The sequence below is a fragment of the Plodia interpunctella genome, chromosome 11, assembly GCF_027563975.2.
Source record: "Plodia interpunctella isolate USDA-ARS_2022_Savannah chromosome 11, ilPloInte3.2, whole genome shotgun sequence".
Classification (NCBI taxonomy): Eukaryota; Metazoa; Arthropoda; class Insecta; order Lepidoptera; family Pyralidae; genus Plodia; species Plodia interpunctella.
This window is the reverse complement of record NC_071304.1, coordinates 9,428,164-9,453,219: the sequence shown is the minus strand read 5'-3', so window position 1 is coordinate 9,453,219 and position 25,056 is coordinate 9,428,164. Positions and strand designations below refer to the sequence as shown.

General features: G+C 35.0%; 1 protein-coding gene across 1 annotated transcript; it reads left to right on the top strand.

Moving 5' to 3' along the window:
- The first annotated feature begins 756 nt into the window (after nucleotides 1–756).
- Nucleotides 757–24,344, top strand: LOC128673754 (uncharacterized). The gene is made up of 6 exons (XM_053751816.2): nucleotides 757–938; nucleotides 19,976–20,148; nucleotides 20,715–20,901; nucleotides 21,816–21,955; nucleotides 22,544–22,769; nucleotides 23,682–24,344. The coding sequence occupies exons 1-6, from the start codon at nucleotides 905–907 to the stop codon at nucleotides 23,747–23,749; spliced, it is 828 nt and encodes a 275-aa protein (XP_053607791.1). The 5' UTR covers nucleotides 757–904; the 3' UTR covers nucleotides 23,750–24,344.
- Nucleotides 24,345–25,056: the final 712 nt, after the last annotated feature.

Sequence of the window (25,056 nt, the reverse complement as noted above, 5' to 3'; positions counted from 1 at the left end):
AAAGCCGAGATTTTGAATTATGGGTGGGTGAACGCTACTCGGGACAAAACATGTTTGTTAGTGTCGGGTATTACGAAATGGCCTGTAAATGTTATAATGAAATGATATTACCATCATTTTGAAGTAATTTGTTGGAGCCACATCAAATTTATACGGTTAATTGTTCATTTATTGTCGGATTGTTAGTAATATTTTTCTGTCGAATAAACATATTTTCTTTTTCTTTCTAGAAAACCTAGAACCGTTTATGTCACGTATCAAAAAAAAAAATGGTTCGCTAAGAGGAATAATTTAAATAATACATACAGAAATAAGTATGTAACATAATTTATCTAAGTAACAAATAAAAATAGATTGCCAAAATAAACAAATTGTTCAATGAACTTCGCAGAACTCGTAAAATGCCAGTATTTCAAATACTATCTCCGATGACATAAATAAATTGGATAGACGTTACGTACAACTTGGCATAAACCAGTCCGAGAAGTAGGTGGAAACTTGCGACACAAGGCCATAAACCACTAACAATGGCCTGCGACATACTCCCCCTTCGATAAAAAAAACAAACACAAGCGTAATTTACGTAAATTACTTGTGTCAAACGACTGGAGTCTATTGCCGGGGAAATTCGCGCGGGGAAAAAAAAAAAAAGTCACAGACAACAGCAATGACATTTATCTAATTACGGCATCGCGATATGGCGCGAGGGGGAAGCGGGGGGTGGGTGAAGTGGCTTCGAATCTGGAAGCTGCGCCAGTTGCTCTGGTGTTGTGCGTCTGAACAGTCGTGTACCCCGTTCGGGTGCGCTCGAATATCGCTCGTAAACTTTTCGGTTTTCGTGCCATGTGTGTTTGTGAACTGATATGGATGTGATGTGATACCGTGATATGAAAAGTTGAACAACATGACCGTACTTCTTGTTTTGGGACTTTTTGTTGGTAAGTTAATTTAAGTTTTAGTAACTATTTCTGCATACAATTTCATAATAATGGTGATTTGCACCAGTGAACTTTGCCGTTAACTTTAATCAGCGCAGAAAAAACGTCGGCGGCGCGCAGGTTAAAGTTAACGTCACAGTTGAATGGTACAACTCACCCTTAGTGTAGAAGTTTAGATAGTTTAAAAGCTGGCGCATCTGCGATACTCTGACAGCTATAGTGCAATGATCTCGTGGCTACGAGTGCAATATCTCGTAGCTGTTCGTAGCACTGTTTCAACCGCTACAAGTTTTATAATCAAGAAGCGAACACTAGTAATGATTTAACCAAATCCAGATATTTTCGATTGATTGAATTTTGAGATAGAGAAAGTGTAAGCGACACTTTTGAGTTGGGTTGCACCAGTCAACTTTAACTTGCGTATTATAGACAAACGCTAAGAACGCAATTTTGTCTAAAAGTAGGTGGTGCGCAGGTTAAAGTAAATGTCAAAGTTGAGTGGTGCCACTCATCCTTAATGTAAATAAATATATTAGGACAAATCACACAGATTGAGCCCAAACTAAGTTTCGAGTCTTGTGTTATGGGATACTAACTCAACGATACTATATTTTATAACATATACATTATATGATCCGGGCCAATCAGAAAAAGATCATTTTCCATCATGACACGACCGGGGATCGAACCCGGTTCAGAGGCAAGCACTTTACCACTGCGCCACTAAGGTCGTCAATGTATGTATTCATTTCAATCAATTAATATTAAACATGCCAATTAAAATTATAACTGTGAAAATCAAAATGTCATTGTTATAAAAGGCCATTATTACGAGCTTGTGACTTTGTTCAAAACAATTAGAACAGAAGAGAAATCACATAGTTTAAAATTATTTAATAGAACTTGTATAAATGCGAAAGATTGTCGTTTTGTCTACCTGACAGGTAGACAAAAGGTAGTCGCTTTCAGGGCTAAACCGCTGAGCAGATTTTGATAAAATGTGAAATAGATATTTTGATAGTTAATAATCTGGGTACTAAGTATAGTACTTAGTATCAACTTTGGAGTAAAGGCTGCGGTGAAGTTTATTGCGCCGCTTCTTCTTCACCTGCACTTTAAAAGTCGGCGGTAGACATAGTTTAAGTAATATTTGACGTCAATAAGTGATGTATATCATATTAAATTGAATAAAGACTTTTTAATCTTTGAATCCAAGTGTTAGTAATTGTCATAGAACACTTGCGTCCGGTGAAGGAAGACATCGTGAGAAAATCTGCAAACTAGTTTAGCTCGCTTGTATGTATGCAATTACATGACAAATAGATATCGGTACATAGTAGTAAAAGCCATGTATCTACTTGAATGAAATCGGACACCATTGTTAGCAGCGACACACTTGGTACCAAATTGTAATGAAATTAAAGTCTATCAAATCAAATCATTTTTATTTGCTCAAATATGGTAGGTAATACAATATCCACATAATGGTTTAGAACAAGCCTATTTAGCCGTTGTCAACACCATGCAAATGTTAATAATGGCATATTTAAAAAATTATAAAATGACATCAGATTAAATTAAGATAAAATATCACTTGCAATCTAAATCTTTCAATAAAATCCAAAAAAATCTTTGATTGTGTAAAAACATTTATCAAGAAGCCATTTATTTAATTGTCTTTTAAAATGGCATTTCGTTTATGAATTTAGGAATCTTGTTGAATATTTTTTTAACCATAACATAACAATTTTTTTATATAATGTTGAGTGGGTAATTGGATAATAAAGTTTAGTTGGATCTTTAGATCTTCTGTTCTCATTAGCTTTCCTAAACAGTATTGGGTGTTTTTTTTTTGCAAATATTCCCGCTTCTAATATCGAGTTTGCCCCGCCTGAAAAATGTCACCCACATCCGATTGTGACTAAGTTAACGCTCTGTGTTAGTTTTATTTTGTTCCACAGGATAATGAACAGGAATGGTAGGTCGTAAAACTATCCGAATTAAATAATTTACGACTGGAAACGCGGGATGGTGACCATAAACGCGAGTTTATTCGGTAGAGCCAAAATTAAAACTTATTAGACCATATTCAGCGGTAATGAAAAGGGAATTATTTTTTGTTTTTTGTTACAGTCTACGTAAAAACCTTTTGTGTAGTTTGAACGCACAAAGAAATTATTCAGCGAAAGTTTTTGTTCTGAACTCTAGTAACTTATATTTCTACACTGTTCAAAAAACTTTAATTAAAAATAAGATTTACATATATGTGTACTGTTTTATACGGACCTGTTTATATAAATTGAACAAATCCATACTGATATATCTATATTTCCATACTAATATATAAATGTGAAATAGTCTCTGTCTGTTTCGCTTTCAGAGCTAAACCGCTGGACCGATTTTGTTGAAATTTTATATGCATGTATTCAAAGACAGACTTACTTTTATTTTTTCTAAATCACTGTAGGAGGTAACTCCTACAGTAATTTTGGGGTTGATTTAAAAAAAAAGTAGTATGTCTTTGAATAGGTTATGTAGCATAGGGTGTTATGTGGCATAGGTTTGTATGAAAATCACGTTGAAAAGACGATCGAAGGCGACTTAATTGGCTATATCACACCAAAATTGGTCTTGGACATTAATAGTAATGACATGAATAAAACATTAATCATAAAAATATATAATCATGCTGTCAAAATTAACTATTCTACGCTAACAAAGTGACAGCTCTAAGGTTACTAGCTAGTTATTAATAAATCTGAAACTTAACCATATCTCGAATAATAATTAAGCAATGTAACATTAGAGTTACACGTGTAAACTTGTGTGTGTACTTGCGGTTGGCATTATAATATGGTTTGAGACCATCGCCACTTGATTATACAGTCATTACGTGGCAAAGGCTTGGATTAATTTGTCAATTGACACTGGATTTAACTATAATATCGTGTTCACCATAATACTGTATATCCTTACATATTATACAACAAAGTCATTTGCCGTATCAGCCTGTTTATCTATATATATTCGTTATAACTCAAAAACTACTTCCTAAAAAAAAATAGGTGTAATTTATTATGGTATAACTCAAAAAGAAGCCAGGACGGGCCGTTAAAAAAATATTCATTCTTCTTCATAGTTGTAACTACTCATCGCTGAGGGATGTGGTCTTTACGTGGTATGAAACACATACAACATATTTTCTTGGCACTATTAATCCAGTGGATTGCTATTGCCTCCATTTCACACACAAGTTAATAATCAACCAGTGTGCAGGTTTCCTCAGGAAGATTTCCTTCTGTGCTAGTATATGAGTACATGAGTCAGATTGGCATACAAACTCTTGTGGGATGAGGAGAATTTAAACCTGGGACCTTTCAATCCACAGGCGGTCTTAACCATTACACCACCACCACTTCCTAAAAAAATAATACTGGATCAAGAAAAACAACCACAACAAAACATATTTATTTTCAGCCGCATGATCAAAGTATAAAAAAACTTGGCATGTCAAAGTTTGTGACACACTGACAGACAGACGGTCGGTCGTTATCTCGAGTTGCCGTGTTTCGGTTACGGAGATTTGCCCCAAAATAAAGGGAACTTGACGTTCTTTCGTGTTTCTGTTCAGGGTGAGTGACGTTATTTGTCGCTATTTATATCTGTGGAGAGATTTTTACTATATTTTTTATTAATATTATATTCGGGTGAAGGAAAACATATGAAAACTCCAGATGATAATTTATTGGTTTCTTCTTTGCGTGTCAGTGGCGACTTTACAAACGCTTCTCGATACAAATTTTCATGTCAGAATGTTGTTGTGTGAGTTTCGATGCCACAAGTCTAAAATATTATTAATTAGCTGCGCTCCGAGGCTTCGCTCCCGTGGGACATTCATGATAATAATTACCCTATGTGTTTTTCCAGGTTATATTCTACTCGTGTACCAAATTTTATAATAATCCGTTCAGTACATTTTTCGGAAACCTGTACACTGGTTAACAGTTTAGTTCATTAATGTGTATGCGACTACATGGCACTAGATAAAGGTAGTCGTAAAGTCATGTCAGATGCCTTTCGACGACTTGAATAAAATCTTACACCAGTATTAGCAATAACACACTCGATATGATGATGATTTGATTCTTGTTGTCTTGCCAAAATAGATAAAATATAATAATTTATACATAAGTATGATATAAACGAAATTATTGCAAAAATCAACTGAATTAAATAAATCCGAAACGAAAATGTGAACACTCGACTTTCCACTTTATTAGTAATTACTAACAAAGTGGACCAAAACAGTAAGCCAAATTACAGTAAACCAAATTTGGTTTACTCTTTTTACTCAACTCTGTGCACTTTCCCAAGTCCACAAAGTGAAAAAAAAATTATTAGCCGAAAAACCCACTAAAGGGTGAGGCCCCACTGCTCCGTTGAGCTCCGTCGGTTGTGCTCCGTCAGCGGATCATCTTTGGCGTACCAGCCCGTCACCTTTGACGTACGTTATTATTTTTCCGACTATACATTGTCGTCAAAATCGGACAGATTTCATATATTATTGCGTAGTTTGCATGAGAGGTTTTAGTTACTATAAGGAAAAAACAGCAATATTTGTTGAATTCGCCAAAGTTTGCCGAACTGATTGCCGATAGTGTCTAGCCAGCATTGAACGTTAAACGACGGAACGCAGATGGTATAAATGTCTGAAAATTTTCAATTCAATTGTATTATAATTACATATTTGTCTGAATAAACATTGAAAAAAAATACATTCGAGCAATTTGGCAAATTTTACGTCAATAGAATTAATTAGGATATACAATAAATTTGGATACGGGAAGCGATTAATCTTCCTCGCCCATTAAGTAGATATAAATACCGCTTGAATTAATTGAAAACCAATGAGTTCCGACAACTTGCACACGGCTCATGCGAAATTATTGATACATTGAAATAAAGGGTGTGTTTTTATGAATGAATCTTTAATAAATGTACTTGTTTAAGCTGTTAGTAGAAATTAGGTATACTGATAAAATCAAAATACTTATTTTGTTCCGAAAAAGGATTATAGTATCTTGCACTGTTACAAATACATAAAGCGTAAAGGTTTCACTGAACTTAACAACTTAAAATTAACTTGGGTTCAAAGTAGGTAACGTAAAACATTTAACAATATTTGATTTGATCTAAATTGTGATCTGACATATTTATCATAATTTTTTCAATTTTTTAAATTCGCGCTCTTTTTTATCTTATTACTTTTTTTTGCACTCTTACTGGCCAGTCCGGCTGGCGTACTTTTAGTTTTTTTTTAAAAACTCATTTAATTCGTCCTTTACAATGTAATTAACTATAAGAAAAAAAGGTAAAGGCGATTGCCCTTATAAGTTATAATTATGTAAACACACGCCACACCTAAATATGTTATAATTTTACTCATATGTGCCCAATAGCCATAATATCTGGGCACACTTAAAGATTATTTATGTTGCGGCTCATCCCGGCTTCTCTTTTGTATAACTATAAACACACATAAACCTTTCACTTGAATCACTTTAAAAAAAATCATCAATACCCGTTACGTACCTAGTTTTAAAGATCTCAGCATACATACTCCCCCACCTCCCTCCCCTACAGGCCCCTGTCAGTGGTTACAAGGGTATTGGAAAATTGAGTTGTAACTTTTTATGTTTGCGGATTCTAAAAGTTAATAACTAATTAGATTGTGTTACTTGCTGTATCGCTTTCGGCGGTCGTGTTACTTTATTACATTTTCCATGAATATGAACTTAAATTAATTTTGTTTCTATATGTCTACATTAATTTATGGCTTTTATTTATGGCTGTGTAATAAAAAAATATTCGATCGATTGTACCTTTTTTTAAATGAAGTTAACTCGTAGTCAAGCTTGTAACGATCTTTTATTAGATTTAGATTTTATTGCGAGTCACAAGTGCATGCTTAAGTTGATAGTACAAGTGACACCCTGTAAGGTCACAGCAAACACAGAAGACAATTAGATGCCTGTCTATTATTTTGTATACAACAGAGAAAATATAAATCTAATCAGAATGAACAATACTATTATTATAATATCAAGCATACCGTAAAATCTCAAAAAAAGAAAACATTTTGAAGAACCTGCAAAATTTTAAGGCCAGAGGTGATATAATAGAGAGAGAGAGAGAGAAAAGAAATCAGTCCTTTTTAATATTACTTAATAATAGTATCAAAAAAAGCATTCAAAAATATAATGATAAAGTTTTATTAAAATTTTCCGAAAGTTAAAACCAACGTTGATGTACGAAAATTAAAAAATTCTTCCAATTATAATACAAAGAATAAATCAAATTACATTCGAAAAAAGTAATTATAAGTCTGACAATTAAAAAAACAGACCAAGAACATTGTTATATTTTTTTTATATTCTCTTAATTGAAATTGCTTTTCAGAAATTCACGAAAAGTCCTCTATTTCAACATAGACAAGTGTCCTATGGAAACCAACCTTTATTACATATAATGAAGGTTATAAATATCATTAAATTAGCTGCATCCCGCGGTGTTACCCGCGTAATTAGTTAAAAAAATACTTAGGCTTCTATGCACTGTAGCGCCATCTACTTTCACACTTACTATCCACTCTCACTTCGACGAGAGAAAACGAAGAAATTAACTCTCAAATCCATATATCACTCTTTCTCTAAGCAACCTGTCGCTATTTAATTTAATTTCCATCCCACCATATAGCTTAACATGGTCCTCGAGCCAGGCGACTTTTTTTGATAACAGATAAAAACTGGATTCTCTAAGATATTCCAATTGTACATAACAGTACATTTTCTTCCAACCTCGTACGTTCATGAAGGCGAGATATTAGCAAACGGAGAAATAATATACCTTTTCCAGTGTTCAGCATTTTGTGTTTTTGCTGGCTGGCCTGTCCTTGTTATCATTGTGTCTTTTTGGGGCAATTGTTTTTAGGGGATTTCTCTTAATATATTTATTGAAAAGAAACAGCTATTCTTTTAAACAATTGTATACTTTATTTTATTCTTCGAAAAATTGCTACTGTTATCGCTTTAATTACTGTGATTTTCGCCGATAAAAGAAAAAAAAAAAAGGATTTTTTTAATTTCGTCTTATTAATTTGATTCGTAATTTGATTGGTTGAAATATGTTTACTATTATATTTTTATGGAATATCTTTCCTGCTTGAGTATTTCTAACCATAGGTGAGATCGCACCGCACTTGACGTTTAAAGACTAAGAATTTCGGAATTTTTCTTGTAAGGCCTGAATTCTTTCTGAATTCTAATAAGGACTGGCCTTAACCGAATTTCTCGCGAGTCTGTCTGGATCTTGTTTATATCTATTGCCAATTATCTCGAGCTAGAAAAATAAAACGGGACGTGACCAATTTTCGTGGAGTATCTGCGAGGCTGGCAGCAATATAGCTGAGATATTATAATGTGAAGTTATACAGATTTGGATTGATTGGGCTGGCTACATGTATTGTTATTTATTTTTCATTTATACGTTGTTAATGTAGCGTATTCTATTTGCATAATCGAACTAGAATTAATTTAGACGGAGCACAATACGAAAATGTTCTTGAAAATAGGGCTGTTTATTAAAAATAAATGTGTTAAATACTGAAATATAATTTTAAAGAATCCATCTGTGTGATTTGTCCAAATATATTTATATTTATTTATTTATTATCTTTGTGTAAATATATCCAATGAATTATGTACAGAAATAAACAAAGTAAGAACTTTGGCATCATTGATGCCTGATTTTAGGATTTTTAAAAGTAATAACGGCATTCCTGCACTGTAATTAAATATTTTATATTATTATTATCGCTATTCCAATCTTTCTTAATTAATGACTACAGATTTTGTTATGAGTGCTCTCTCCCTAAAAATGCTAATGACTCCGACCTTGACAAATAAGCCGTAATGGTGATGAAAAGTCTAAGCAAAGTTTTATATAATGATAAGGCAGCCAAGCGCGAGTGGGCCTGGCTCACGTAGAGGTCCATAAAATTAAAATAAATACACTTTATCTAATAACTTTTTTGGTTTACATAATAAATAAAGTAAATTTATACTTCTATTTTTAAAATATTAGAAGTATTCTTACGTAAAAAATATAAATAAAAGAATGTGTTTTACTTTGTCTTTCTACCACGTCAAGATGGAGCATTGAATTGTATAGTTGTAGAGCTGGGAAGTAGCATTGGTTTCTTTTTTCCATGGGCGGAGCTGCGGGCATCAATTAGTGTTAAGACGAACATATAGGCTGAAGTTTTACTTATTTCGAACTGAAGGAAAAAAGTATAAACACACATTAACATATATAATATTAAATTGGTATGGATGTAAGGATTCTGTTTTAATCCTCGCGATGCGGAACCCTGAAAAGATAATAGATCGTGAATCGCGGCCATTTCAACACAAACGACTTTCGCAAGAAACGCTCAAACTCAATCAAACTAAGTATAATAATGGCTCTAAAAAAAGTTTTCAATGCTAATGTTTATTTTTTCACAGGCTTTTTAGACTAAAATACTTTTTATGTGACAGTCCAAAAGATTTGGGTTGAGTTGCGCCAGTCAATTTTGACGTTGACTTCGACCTGCGCAGATAGAGAAGTACGCTATTTTGTCTAAACGTCAGCGGCGTCAGGTTAAAGTCAACTTCAAAGTTGACTGGTGCAACCCATAATATTCTGCTTTTAGGGCTTATGTATGTATGTAAAATAATATTGGACCTACTGTATTGCATATTATATTTAAACAAAAAAAAATAGGTGTCTAGCGGTTATCGAACCCACTTAGCTGGGCACAGGAGACCATGCCGGTTTGGTCGTATCATCGCCCATTCCTTTTGGATTAGGTTATTCCATTATAAGAACATTATAAGAAGAAGAAGAAAACAATTCGGAGAAAAAAAACATACGGTCTACTGTGTGTTCTACGCATAAAATAAATAAATTGACCAATAGTACGCATCGTTTTATTATTCATTCACAATCGGTTACTTTTAAGAACTGAAATTCACGCATGCGCAGCCGCGGTCACAAGCTAATACAGTATATATAAATAGATGTTTACAAAATTCTAATAAAGATAGATAAATCATACACAAAGTCACCAAAAGGGGACGTCTTTTCCCAGCACACACCCAGTGAGACACCATTATCAGCTAAAGAAAAAAAAATTATTTTGTGCAAATTTTCATAATATATCAAAAACAATAATAAAAACCGTGATTAGGTACATTTTTTCGGCAATGAGCATGAGGTCGTACCATTAGCTGCCTTAATGAATTGGCCCAGTTACGCCGGATTATCCGGGATTCCCCAAAAAACAGCAAATGGCCTGTGAAAGAAGGAATCGATGGCGCGGAAATATTGCGATTTACGATTGTGCTAAATAAATGAAGAGCTGGAGAGCTGCTCCGTGAAAATATCACATTGAAATGTTTGGTATGGTTTAGTTTATTTTCGAATGACTCAGTTAATATGAGAATCTTTATATTAATTTTTTGGCAAAAAAAAACTAAGTATTTATTAATAATAAAACATTTCGAATGGTTGAACTCAACTGATTTCAAATTATTTGATGACTTCGGTGGCGCAGTGGTAAATATCTTGCCACAGAACTGAGAGGTCTCGGGTTCGATCCCCGGTCGGGTCATGATGGAAAATTATCTTATTCTGATTCGCCTGGGTCTTGGATATTTATCTATATATGTATTTGTTATAAAATATAGTATCGTTGAGTTTGTATCCCATAATACAAGTCTCGAACTTACTTTGGCGCTAGCTCAATCTGTGTGATTTGTCCTAATATATTTATTTATTTACTTATACTGTTTTTTTTTTAATAATTCATTTATATATGTGGTGATTTTTATATCATTATAGGAAACAAAGATTAAAGGAATAATGTTTTTAATTAATTTCATTTACATTATCTGAATTCATAGAAAGATTGTTCTCGATACTATTTATTGGATGTTATATATGTAAAACTACGCTAACTTCCTATTTATTATGGCTTTTGAGATTATTTTACTTATAATCATTTATATTATTGCTTATATGCATCAGAAATACGTTTTCAGAGATATCAGTTTCTTCTCACCGACGGCGGTCTAGTAATGTCACAATTTAAGCTTTTTAACTAAACATTATGTTCTTCAAGTTTGACGACGGTAAAGTGCTTGTCTCTGAACCAAGAGATCCCGGGTTCGATCTCCGGTCGGGTCATGATGGAAAATTACATTTTTCTGATTGGCCCGGGTCTTGGATGTTTAACTATATATGTATATGTTATAAAATATAGTATCGAACTTTCTTTGGGGCTAGCTCAATCTGTGTGATTTGTCCTAATATATTTATTATTATTATTTTAATTTACTACCTAAAGCCTAGTGTCTAGTGCCTACTTAGGTAAGTAATAGGTCAAGCAGAATGACCGATTATTTCAATTAAAAAGTTATTGATATTTTGAGAAACAAAAAATATTGGCGTAACTTGCTTTGTGAGAAGACTGTTTTTGTGAACTGTAGACACACCGATTTCTTTCATGAAAATATTTGAACATGGATGTTCACTATAAAGCACGAGAAATTTTAGCATTAAACAAAACGCGCAATAATTATATCTTCTTCATAGTCGTATTCCTCATACCGAGGGTCGTGGTTATTACGTGAAATGAAACACACACAACAACTTTCTTGGCATTATTAATGGAGTGGTTTGCCATTGTCTTCTCCATTTCACACACAAGTTAATAAGAATCAACCAGTGTGCAGGTTTCCTCACGATGTTTTCCTTCATTGGAAGCAAGTGGTGGATGATGAAAACTACTATACATGAATCAGATTGGTATACAAACTCATGTGGCATGAGTAGGATTCGAACCTGGGACCTTATGATCCACAGGCGGGCATCTTAGCCATTACACCACCACCGCTTCTTATACTAGAAGAAATATTCGTAAAGACTTTCGTAGAAGCCCTACGGCGTAGATGGTCTACGGCGTAGACGGTCTACGACGATGAATATTACGATGAAGTGACGCTACGACCATGTTGCGTGGCCCTGCCTGTGTGTTTCGCACATATTCGTATTCATATTCGACATAACAAAGATGGATGGAGATAATATAAGCTTGTCCGGAAAGAAAAAACTGTAAAAAAAGTTTCATTTTAAAAAGAAAACAGCGGCCATTTTTTTTTTCACTATTTAAAATAATTTTCAGTCCAATATTGACCGATCTGATACGGACGTGAATCCTTTTTAACCTCCAACGCAAAAATAGGGGTGTTATAAGTTTGACCGTTAAGTTTGTCTGTCTGTCTGTCTGTCTGTCTGTCTGTCTGTCTGTGTATGTGGCAACGTAGCTCGTCAACGAGTGAACCGATTTCAATACGGTTTTTTTTATTTTTATAATTCTTAGATATATTTAACCAAAATCCGTTCAGCCGTTCAAAAGTTGTAGCGAAATGAATAAAGAGTCGGGGTTTTTTTTTATTTGTCTAAAATAAACTTTGAACTACTCAGTTCATGCGCGGCCCGATCGTTCTGCGATCCTATTGTTGTTCAATTCTCTTTATTATCTTAACCTTCCTAATATTTTTATAGTTAACCTAACTTAAAAGTTTATTATGTGTTCCTCATTTACCCGTCTGACAATAATCAATTATGCCAAAACTAGTATGGCAAAGAGCAATAGAACAAAATAAATTATGCGAAAAGAAGGTGGTCTGTCAAAGCTAGTATCCAATCTGACACATGCGTAGCGCATTTAGTTAGCACGGATATTTTAGAATAATGACTTAGTTGACTCAAAGTACGTGAGTTAGATAGTAGTTTGACGACCTCGATGGCGCAGTGGTAAAGTGCTTGCCTCTGAACCGAGAGGTCCCGGGTTCGATCCCCGGTCGGGTCATGATGGAAAATGATCTTTTTCTGATTGGCCCGGGTCTTTCATGTTTATCTATATATGTATTTGTTATAAAATATAATATCGTTGAGTTAGTATCCCATAACACAAGTCTCGAACTTACTTTGGGGCTAGCTCAATCTGTGTGATTTGTTCATACATTTATTTATTTATTTAGTAGATATTTGTTAATATTACTCTATCGAGACTTTTTGCAATGAGAGGTAGCTATCCATACGGATGCAAGGTTGTTGTAATATCGACAAAAATATCAATAATTCTATCGTGAATGAAATCATTGATAGTTGATAATATCGATGATTTTGGTCTATAATATCGAATTTATTTAAATTTTAATCAAAAAAATTTGCAGTTTCCTGAATAAGTGGTTCGCACAGGTTTTTTACATAACGTACTCACAGCGATGCTTCCTTCTTTTTGGAAATAATTCCATAGCTTACTTCTTTTAATTTTAGAACCTAATTTGTGATTGTCCACAAGACTACGCCACAAGAAGAAAAACAAAAGAATAGAGGAAAAAGTCCAGCATGTTTTTTATTATAAATAAAATAAATAAAATATTATAAATAATTTTTTTTAGTGTAAGGAAAGGCTAATGTTCAAAGCCCATACAGCCATATCGGTCGTGAATTATCGTTTTATTTTCTTAAGCTATGACATCGATATCATCGTATCGTTATAGCGCAAATATCGATAAATATATCGATATTTTAGCGTCGATATTATCAGTGTGCCAATATAATTATCATTGCAACCCTAAGTACACACAAACATTACGTAAGTACGCGTCACAATGGCGCATTATAATTGGTTTAATGCGTCTCACTGCGGGAGTTTCGATGATGAAATGTGAATTACAAAACTACACTAAGCCCTGATGTAGCAGATAGTCTAGCTAGAATGTTTGTTGGAAACACATCAGTGTATCAAACGCACTGCTTATATGTTCCAGTCCTTAGTTAATGGGGTAGTTTGTTACAATGTGTACTTGGCTGATTGAACGCTGCCTCTATGTAGGTAGTCGATACGTTTGCATACTAATTATCTTTATTACTCAGTAAGAAGCATCTCTCATTCCACTTTGATCCACCGACCAAGATCCACTGGGGATCAAAGGATGATCTTTTCAATGTTCTACCGTCATACGATGAGTACGCGACAACATAAAGACCAGAATTTATTTAAAAAACACCTCAGGTCTTACTAATTGATAAATGTTATTATAATTTGAACGATTAATAAATGTCTCAGATAAAAATTTAGTTAATTTAGTTACTTTTATTTATTCGATTTTGTTTTGTGGTATGATAGCATGCTCTCCATTTAAATTTGCATACCCGTTGACGGTGAAACATGTAGGATTAAACTTTTCTTTTAACACCACATTGTAAAAAATTGTAAACTCATGTTTATGCAAATAAATAATCTTCGTCTTTGACGATCTATAGTAGTATAAGTAGCTCAGTAGAAAAAATGGGAAGAAACCTATTTTTTCCCTCTGTTATCAACTGAAGGATACTATTTTCTTGATATATTTCACGATACGTGTGCTGAGTTCACATAAAAAAAATACGTTTACACTTTGAGATTTTTATCAAAATTAACGTCACAAAATTTTCATACTACTAGTATTATTGTAATTAAAATAAGGCTCAGAATACAGTTGTTATTAGACGTAAGCGTGATTGTGAAACTATGAAACTGTTCCATCATATTGCACGTGTCACAAAATATGTAACTGTACTTAGTAACTTGAGTCTAGTCTGATGTTGTTCTTAGCTTGTGTTCTTGGGTAATGGGGGCGAGAGGAGACAGCGCTTGAAACCGATATTGTTTCACTGTGGTTCTCAGACTTACTGAAGATGAACGAGTGATGGAGCATCCCTTTGGATAGCTTGGAATTAGTGCAATACAAAAGCGTACAAAAATATATACAACTTAAAATTTAATAGGTGTATAAAGATAAGGCGCAAAAGGCGGCCTTATCGCTGTCAGAGATTTCTATTGCTCTTGATATTAAAAAAGATCTTTAGGGCACTAAACTAAAATCAAAACTAATTTACTAACAACTTTCAATAGAGTGAATAGGTATGTTATATAATTTAAACATTCACTTCGCAAATTTAAAATTACAATAAAAATCTTTCGGTAACGCATTTTTTTAGCAATGCGATCGTATATATAAAAAATGACCATGTATGTACGTAAAAAATGTATGCACAAAATAGTACTATGTAATTAATGTTCAACACATACCATTAATTTGACATTTTCATGTCGCGTCGCATCGCGCCGCTGTCACAATGAGGACAACCAATAAATAAGCCTTCTAAATCTATAAGCCAGTACGTCAAGAATTGCAAGTTGCCTTATACTGAAAATCGCCTCCGAAATGATCGGTCTACCGTATATATATATATCGTATACCGTCGGTATACCGTTTGGTCAGAGGTTATAATTATAGGTATTATTCACTTTGTTATGTATGAAAACTGAAACTTTAGGGATCCGTGCTCGTTTTCTTTCCGTATTGTGGAATCTGAAAAACTCTGCGAGATATCGTTATGACGATTTATTGCTGTAACATTATAGATAGGATCATGCTGAGATGGACGTGTGGAGTAACTAGATTAGATAAAATATGGAATGAGTATGTAAGAGGAAGTATGAAAGTAGCACCAGTTAATGAGAAATTACATAGTTATAGGTTAGGCTGGTACGGGCATATTTTAAGAAGAGATGAAAATCACAACACTCAAAGGGCATTGAAGATGGAAGTAAAGGGTTCCAGGAATAGAGGAAGACCTGAGAAGAAATGGATGGAGTGTGTCAAGGATAGTACGAACAGGAAAGGAGTATCAATGGATATGGCAAATGACAGAACGAAATGAAAGGAACTTACATACTGTGCCGCATGAGTGGGATAAGGTCAAGAAGAAGAAGAAGATTATACGAGTAGATATGATCTATATTAGAGATGTGTTTTTGTATAGGATAAGGTGTATTTACATTTCGATGACGACCTCGGTGGCGCAGTGGTAAAGTCCCGCGTTCGATCCCCGGTCGGGTCATGATGGAAAATGATCTTTTTCTGATTGGCCCGGGTCTTGGATGTTTATCCTATGTATGTTAGTATCCGATAAAACAAGTCTCGAACTTACTTTGGGGCTTGTTCAATCTGTGTGATTTGTCCTAATATATTTATTTATCTAAAGGCTCCATTTGGAGGTAGCTCCACCGTCAACAACAACCTATTATTATTAAATGCTTAAGGATGACGTTGTGTCGATGTTCTTGTACTTACGTCGTGCATCTAGGACGCCGGGATGAGGTTCATTATACTATAGTAGGTGTTAGTTTTGAAACTATAGCGGCATATCGCACGTCGACAGCGCCGCTTGTGTTGTATGTACTTAGTAACTTGAAATCTCTGACGACCTCGGTGGCGCAGTGGTAAAGTTCTTGCCACTGAACCGAGAGGTCCCGGGTTCGATACCCGGTCGGGTCATGATGGAAAACGATCTTTTTCTGATTGGCCCGGGTCTTGGATGTTTATCTATATATGTATTTGTTATAAAATATAGTACCGTTGAGTTAGCATCCAATAACACAAGTCTCGAACTTACTTTGGGGCTAGCTCAATCTGTGTGATTTGTCCTCTAACATATTTATTTATTTAATCTCTAGTCAGACCAGTGTTGTGTTTTGCTTCGATTGTGACTGCATCTAAAGAAAAATTAATTATGATGTTGCAAAGTTTGTTACTATTATTATTGATACGTTTACATTACAATATCTAAATTTCAGTAATTTCATTTAAACCTTTTTTAATTAAACACAAAAATTAAAAAATAATTTCTCTGCCATCCATCTTCTTCTTGTTATAATTTAAGAGTTTTTTTTTCTTTTATTGGGATCAACAAACAAATTTACATTGTTTTGAAATATAAAATGTAAGACAATAGCTTGTCTTGTCACTGGAGTATACGCAACGCTTCTCTATCCTCGGCTTTGCTTTTAAGGTCTCGATACGACACAACGCCTGCCTTCTCTTTCATTTGCTCATAACTCTTCCTCGGTCTCCCTGGACCTCTTCTTCTTTCACCTTCCCTTCACAAATAGTTTTAAACAAGGCGTCGTGTCGTATCAAGTGGCCAATCATTCTTCCCCTTCTATTTTCTATTTCTGTCAGCAGTCTTCTTTTTTCGTTTATATTTCCAGTACATCCTCATTGCTTTTTCTCTCTGTCCAGCTTATTTTTTTTTCTATCCTTCTCCAACACCACATCCCAAAAGCGGCTAATCTGTCGGTATCCTTTTTAGTGAGTGTCCATGTTTCGTATCCGTATAACGCTATGCTCCAGATATATGTCTTAATTAAGCGTTTTCTGCTATCCATACTAATTACAAATGAAGAAAGTGTACTTTTATATCTTTCTTTCAATTTAAAACAGAGCATAGGATTAAAAGGCGATTTAGGAATGATGATAGTTGTAAAGCTAGAGAGAGAGAGAGAGGCATAGGCTGCTTGCGCAGACAATAGATAATCCTACTAATATTACAAATGATGTATGTGTATGTTTGTTACTTTTTCACGCAAAATCTACTAGGCGGATTGTTATGAAATTTGGTACACAAGTAGAATATAACCTGGAATAACACACAGGTCACTTTTTATCCCGAAATTCCCACGGGAGCGAAGCCCAAGTAATGTAATAAAGTTTTAAGTTAAGTTAAGAAGATTATGTCTATTTAGAAATGTGTCTATGGAACGTAATATCTGTGTATCGTTAACCGACAGCGTGTGTAACTGTACTTAGCAGTTACTCTGCTAGTTCTAAGCTCGTGTTGTTCTAAGCAGATTGAGCTTAAGCTGTGCCCGTATTGGAGAATAGAGATACCGCGTGTCCTAGATAATAGTAGCCACAATATTGTTTCACTATCTCACTGTTGAGCAAAGATTCTCTGAACGTCAACCGTGTCAGATAACTTTAGGTCACTTATTCTAATTCACATATTCTCAGTTATATTTTAAGCTGTGATGCGCAACAGTGAACAGCACGTCAAGTTACCCCGCATTAAAATCTATGCCGCGTTCATAGCGACGAGTTTGCAATGATTTTGGGTAGGTTGATGTGCTGTTGACTGTACGTATGTTTTATTTAGGTACTAATACTAGCTAACAAGATTTGTAACTTAAATGATTTGACTTTTGACTGAAATAATTTATTATATTTAACTTAATTTACAAGCCCGGGTTCCGGGAAAAATGTAATGAAAAATAAAACATCGACTGACATTTACAAGATTCGACTCTGATTTTATTAACGGTCGTTGGCCTGACGTCAACTTACTATGGGTAAATAAATAAATTCTTTAATCAATAACTTACACGATACAGTTTTATGATAAACATTAAAAAGTGTCAATAGTAGGTAACATAAAATAAAATGGCGCCTGAGCTCGGATGTCCTGTGTTTGAGGCGTTTAAAAGCTAACTAAAAAAAACTAGCACATAAAACAATAACAAAAAAGCGAAAAATTCAAAAAGTCAAAGCCAAAAATTGTATAGAAGTATTTGTTTATGTTGCTTATCAACTTAAGTATGATATCTACGGAAGAACTGGCATGATAGGGACCAACACTGTTCAAATGAGTTTCTTTCGGCATTTCTTCTCAGCAGTGGTCGTTCCGAAATGCCAGTAGTTTGTAGCTTGTGAGAAATAACTATAAATATAAAGATTGACGAGAAAAAGTGCCTGTGAAGGTCTAATTTCTGAATAAATGATTTGAATTTGAATTTGAATTTGAACAGTGGTCCTATTCTATGAAGGGAACTAATGGTAGAACTTGTAGTAACTCATAGTACGTTAATGAAAATAATTCTTGCGAACTTTCCTTCGTTCTCATTCGAACACGTTGATTACAAAACCCCAACGAAAAAGGAAGGCCCGAAGTTCTAACAGTGTACTGTACACGGCAGTTTTAAAATTTTCATCGAACCCTGTTTCGCAAACTGCAAATCCAGTTGCATATTAATGAAACTTGTTTTTGTGCGTGCTCCACTGATTAAAAGTTTTCCCAAACTAATTTCAAATTTTGTGCAGCGCTAAAATTAGAGATGCAGTTTTTAATTGTTGTAAATGTGGTTGAGTTACTAATATATGATTCGCATACATATATGACGACCTCTGTGGCGCAGTGGTAAAGTGCTTGCCTCTGAACCCAGAGGTCCCGACTTCGATCCCCGGTCGGGTTATGATGGAAAATTATATTTTTCTGATTGACCCGGGTCTTGGATGTTTATCTATATATGTATATGTTATAAAATATAGTATCATTGAGTTAGTATCCCATAACACAAGTCCAGAACTTACTTTGGGGCTAGCTCAATCTGTGTAATTTGTCCTAATATATTTATTTATTTATATCTTACGAGCTTTAAGATTGTGGAATAAGCTCCCTCTGTCCCTCCTCTCCCTGTCATAGTGTACTCTGGAATAGAGAGAAAGGCCAGTCAGGGCAGGCTGGAATACGGAAATAAATAAGAATTTATTATGTTCCAATTGGGTAGAGGCCTGTCTCTCTATATTCCAGAGTACATTATGACAGGGAGAGGAGGAACAGAGGGAGTTCAATCCACAACCTCAAAGTTCGTAAAATAAGTATATTATGAGATATGTATAATATATACTTAATATTGGGACATAACGTAGGCCTGTCCCTGTATATTCCACGTCACTCGGTCCAGTGCTACATCGTGCCATTCAACTTCAGCAATCTTGGACATCCCTGCCGCCTTTTGCCATTCGGAGGAAGTCAATCCGTCGCTTGATTTTCTTAAAGATTTCAGAGAAAAATATTTAATATTCTTAAAAAAAAAGACGCGTGTGACACCTTGGTATTTTGTGCATACTAAAATACCGACACCGATCGGTGTACGGCGCGAAGCGAAACGCGAATATGCAAAATCCTCCTTCGCATTCCTCCGCGATTTTGCGATTGGTGCATGTGTTCTTCGTTGCAAATTCGTCTTTGCTTGTCCACAGTGATCGCAACAGCGCACAACATAACGTTCCTGGAAGTCCCTCGGTATGGTGACCCTCGTCGGGATGTCAACCTCAACTGTCACTATATGAGTGAGAGAGGGGACCCAGACCTTCATTCAGTCAAGTGGTATAGAGGAACGCATGAGATTTTCAGATATACACCGGGTCAACAGGTATATGATTTATATATTATCATCACCTTAGGCTCGGTTGCATCAGTCTACTTTGAGGTTAACTAAACCCTGCGCGCCGTTTAAATAAAATGACGTACTTTGCGCTGTTCTGCGCAGTTAAAAGTTAACGTCAAAGTTAACTGGTGCAACCCACGCTTAATGATAAAAGTGAAGAATCAAGTTTTACTCAGCGAATGGCAGTTGTAATTGAGTGTAATATCGTACTGAGCGTACAATCTACGTATGTTCCCAATATGCAGGAGTCTAATAAGAAAACTTCAAGAAACTTAGAAATACTTTCAGAGTTTACTACACTCTAACACTATTGTCTAAGATTGTCGCTACAATAACAGGAGTAATTTCTCAAATTTCTTACCATTAATATTATATATATCTCATTTTTGTTATTTATGTATTTATTATATTTATATTTCATTTTTGCGTGTTTTTGATCACATTCACGGTTATGGCGCCCTAATAACTAGCATTTTAACAATAACCTTAAAATGTTAAGAATTATTAGTATGGAAGTATATATTAAAATAAAACTAATCGCTTACCAACAGCCAGCGACCAGAATATTCAACACAACGACCACGGGTGTAACTAGGAGTTCCTGCAACCAGCACAGCTGCGCTATCTTTGTAGCCCTGCCGAAGACCATCAACACGAAGATATCCTTCACGTGTGAGGTATCCACCGAGGGGCCCAGGTTCGCGGTGGTGAAGCAAATGAAGAATCTCACTGTGGCTGGTAACTACTACATTATTTACACTTAAGAAAATTATTAACTTTATACAGGCTTCAGCGTGGTCGGCAACAAATGGGTCAGGATAGAGACCTTTGGAAGACAGAAGGGGAGGCCTTTGCCCAGCATCATCATTTACCTTACCTTGTCCCATCATCTGGGGTCGGCGCAAAATGTCTGTTGCCTCCCCAATTCTCTATCTTTTGCCATATTTGGATCCACCCCCAGTAACCTCATATCCTCCCTGACACAATCCATCCATCTCTATATCCATGTACCTTCCTACTTAAAGCTTTCCTCAGTAAACTTAAACTTCAAGCTTAGCCCAGCAGTGGGACACAAAATACAGTATAAATTAAAGTCGATAAGTCGCTGTCTGTCCCTATGTATGCTTAGATGTTTAAAACTACACAACGGATTTTGATGCGGATTTTTTATATAGATAGAGTGATTCAAGAGGAAGGTTTAGGTGTATAATTTAAATGCTTTTACCACATCGAATCTGGGACAAGATACAAGTAAAATTATAAAATTACGAGATGTTGCTCGGGCCTTCACACCCGTGGGAATTTTGAGATAACATATAGCCTATAGCAATCATGGATAACGCTACTTTTCTAATGGTGGAAGAAGTTTTGAAATCGGTTCGGTAGTTTCGGAGATTACCCGCCTCAAACATACAAATACACAAACGCTCTTTATAATTATAGTATAGAAAGAGCCTATAAAATAAAAAAAATAAGAACAAGTCTCAAGGTAATTTGGACTTTTGGAGTTCTTTCAATTTACCTCTTTTGATTATGAGGTCTCTTCCTTGCGCTAAAATCTTGCATTCGTGCAATATAAATCTGATTGATTTTCAATAGTTGATGTGCAAAAACTTTAATTACGTACATATTTATTTTATTTGTTTATTTAGTGACATTGAAAGATGATCCGGTCATCGAAGGTATAACGGGCAGCGTGCAAATGGGAGAGGACGTTACACTCAACTGCACGACGACGCCGGCGAACCCGCCTGCAAACTTAGCTTGGTTCATCGATGGAAAGCCAGAGAGGGTAGCTTACATATTTCAATAAATAAATAAAAAATTATGGCCATGTGACTTACTGAGTTAGCTTTAAGCCAGTGCCAGTGTTTTTAGCCAGTGTTTCTACCCTTGCCAGTTATGGTATAATCAAAAAAGTCTTCCTTCAGCACTATATGGGTGCAGTATAATAATGCATACCGCATCCTTATGAAGCTTCCTCGCTACTGCAGCGCGTCGGGCATGTTCGCTGAGGGGAGGATGCCCGATTTCTTTGCTATTATAAGGTCACGTATATCTTCCTTCTGGGACAGATTGCGAGACGCTAGTAATAGTATTCTTAAAGTAATTTGTAAAGACTTGAATCAAAATCAAAATCAAATCATCTATTCAGAAATTATTATTATTTTCCATATTGACCTTGCATCGCATTGCAGTCGTCTATAGGCTGCAGTGACCACAACCTATGAAGTGGGCCGCATGTCTATTTGCTTACACAGTAGTATAAAAATAAACTTGACAGTAAACTAAACCTTCCCCAACACAAATGCATAGATTTAGAAAGCGTCCAATTTATTTAAAATTTTGAAACGAATCATAATTTCTCACACTTTAACAGATAGAACCCTGGATGCTCAACTACACTCAAGTCTCCGCACCGGACGAGACTGGCCTCCGCTACAGCTGGCGTTCCATCAGATTCCGTGTGAACACGGTGAGAGGCCACATGGGAGTGAGATGTGAGGCCACGCAGCCAACATGGCCGCCGTTTTTGCGCGCCACCAACGCCACAGTGCAGGTGGCGCGGTCGCCGCATCTACTTTCTTCTTATTTATCGGCTTCTGGTGAGCGTTTTACTGTTTGATGGGAGGAAGTGTGCATGAATGAAGCTGTATTGTATTATAGATTAGCTGGATGATGCTTCAGTGTTTTTGTGTGTTGAGAGTAAGATTACCACTCACAGACTTAATATAGGTCTGTGGGATCATCATTTCTATAATGATGTTATTCGTGACGGCTGTTGATTCGATAATTTTATTGGTACTAAATAAAATAATCGAATTACGTAACACTTTATCATCAACTGCAGTCCTTCGTGACCCACTGCTGGGCATAAGCCTCTTTCCATCTATGCCAACCAGCTCTGTCCTGGGCCATCATTATCAAGTTGTCGCCAGTTGTTTAAATTATTTATCTTGAAATGTAGTGTTGCTATAGATGATAATTCCGAGCTATTGCCGACTAATAGATAAATAAATAGCACTTCCAGTTGATCAAACCAACAAAGATATAGACCAACAAAGATATAGACCAACAAAGATACAGACCAACAAAGATTTAGACCAACAAAGATACAGACCAACAAAGATATAGACCAACAAAGATACAGACCAACAAAGATATAGACCAACAAAGATACAGACCAACAAAGATACAGACCAACAAAGATATAGACCAACAAAGATACAGACCAACAAAGATACAGACCAACAAAGATACAGACCAACAAAGATACAGACCAACAAAGATACAGAGCTAGCTAACTCGGGTATAGTTTGTCCTTTGGACATACAACCTTCTAGGTGCCGTTTATTTCATATTTTTTATCAGCAAGTAATTGCATATTTTTTAATCAGAAAATAAAATTACTAGTCCATGTTGAAGTCTGTTTTTGCTTCAGCTGGTGATCTATTACTACGTTGGTAAGTGTTATCGGATTTTCTAACTATGACTAATATTGTTTTTTTTTATCCCAGGTACTGCCAGCCCCGTCATCGCATTGGTAGCCCTAATAATGTGCATGTCAGTACATATTATTTTCTAAATACAGTGCCTTGATGAAGTCTAGTCGACTCGGTCGATATAAGTCGGTGTATGAAGTAGTTATAGGTAGTTATCAATTGTTCACCTAAAGTTTGCACTTTGAGAAAACTGTTGTTCATTAAATTTTATTCTAAAAATTATGTACGCATAGTAAAGCCGATAAGATTAAATATTTCAAGAAGTCACATTTTTCCATTTTTAAAATTGACAACGTTCCTTATTCAAAATCTGAAAAATAAATTATCAGTTCTCTTAGACTTTCTTTTGAGGAATCCATTCGAACACATTTTTTTAAATAGCAGATTTTATTTGCACTACTGGCTGAAAGAATGTTTTTGTTATTCCATTTTTAAATATAATTCAAGAAGAAACATTCAGAATATAACGTCGCGAAGCAGTCGTAAAATGTAAGGTATATGAATAAAATAAAAGCTCACGATGCTCGTTCCTTTTATTTCCTTCACTACCATTTGCGTTACTTAGGCACTAAAATTTATTTCCAGGGTAGATAGAAAGAAGAATAATAAATCACCATTGACCATTCTCTCTCTATAGAGTGCATATATTAACATTGCTTAAATAAATCTTATAGAAAATACCATAAAAAATAATACGAAATCAAATTTCACTTACTAACTAGTTGTTCGCCGCGAACGTAGACCTCACGAACACAATGAAATTGTGAATAAATATTCAACTTATAAATTCCAAACTTTAAAACTTTGAAAATTAAAAGATATATATTTTTTAAATTTCATCAAAATCGGACCAACGGTTCGAAAGTTATATACATACAAGAATGTATTTTTGCCCCAAGAAGACTGTAAGATCTCGCTCGCTCGATCAATTACTAAATAAATGTTAATGTAACATATTTATTTAACGGCACAAAACTTATATTCTCGTGTACTTAACTCAAAACAAAATTGACTAATCTTCATCTTCGACTGCAAACTACTCACGGATCAGTTGAAATCTGCACAGAACAGTTTTCTCAACGTGTGCACTGGTTATTGCTGTATCGATCTTACGCGATTCGAGTGTGAGACCGTGAGACAAGCTACATCTCTCGTGGGGATACACGAGAAAATGATTTATGCTATACTGGCTTCACAGTTGCTTTAGTTCGAATACAAATATGTATGGTCCACAATTTAATGCTACTAAAATAAATACATAAAAAAGTGTTTCAATTCTCTTATTACCTTTAATTACAATCCTGAAACTTGGAAACCAAGGGCTCTGGTAATATTTTGTGTTTCATCAAGCACAAATATTATGTTTGGACATAGATAAACAAGTTTTGAC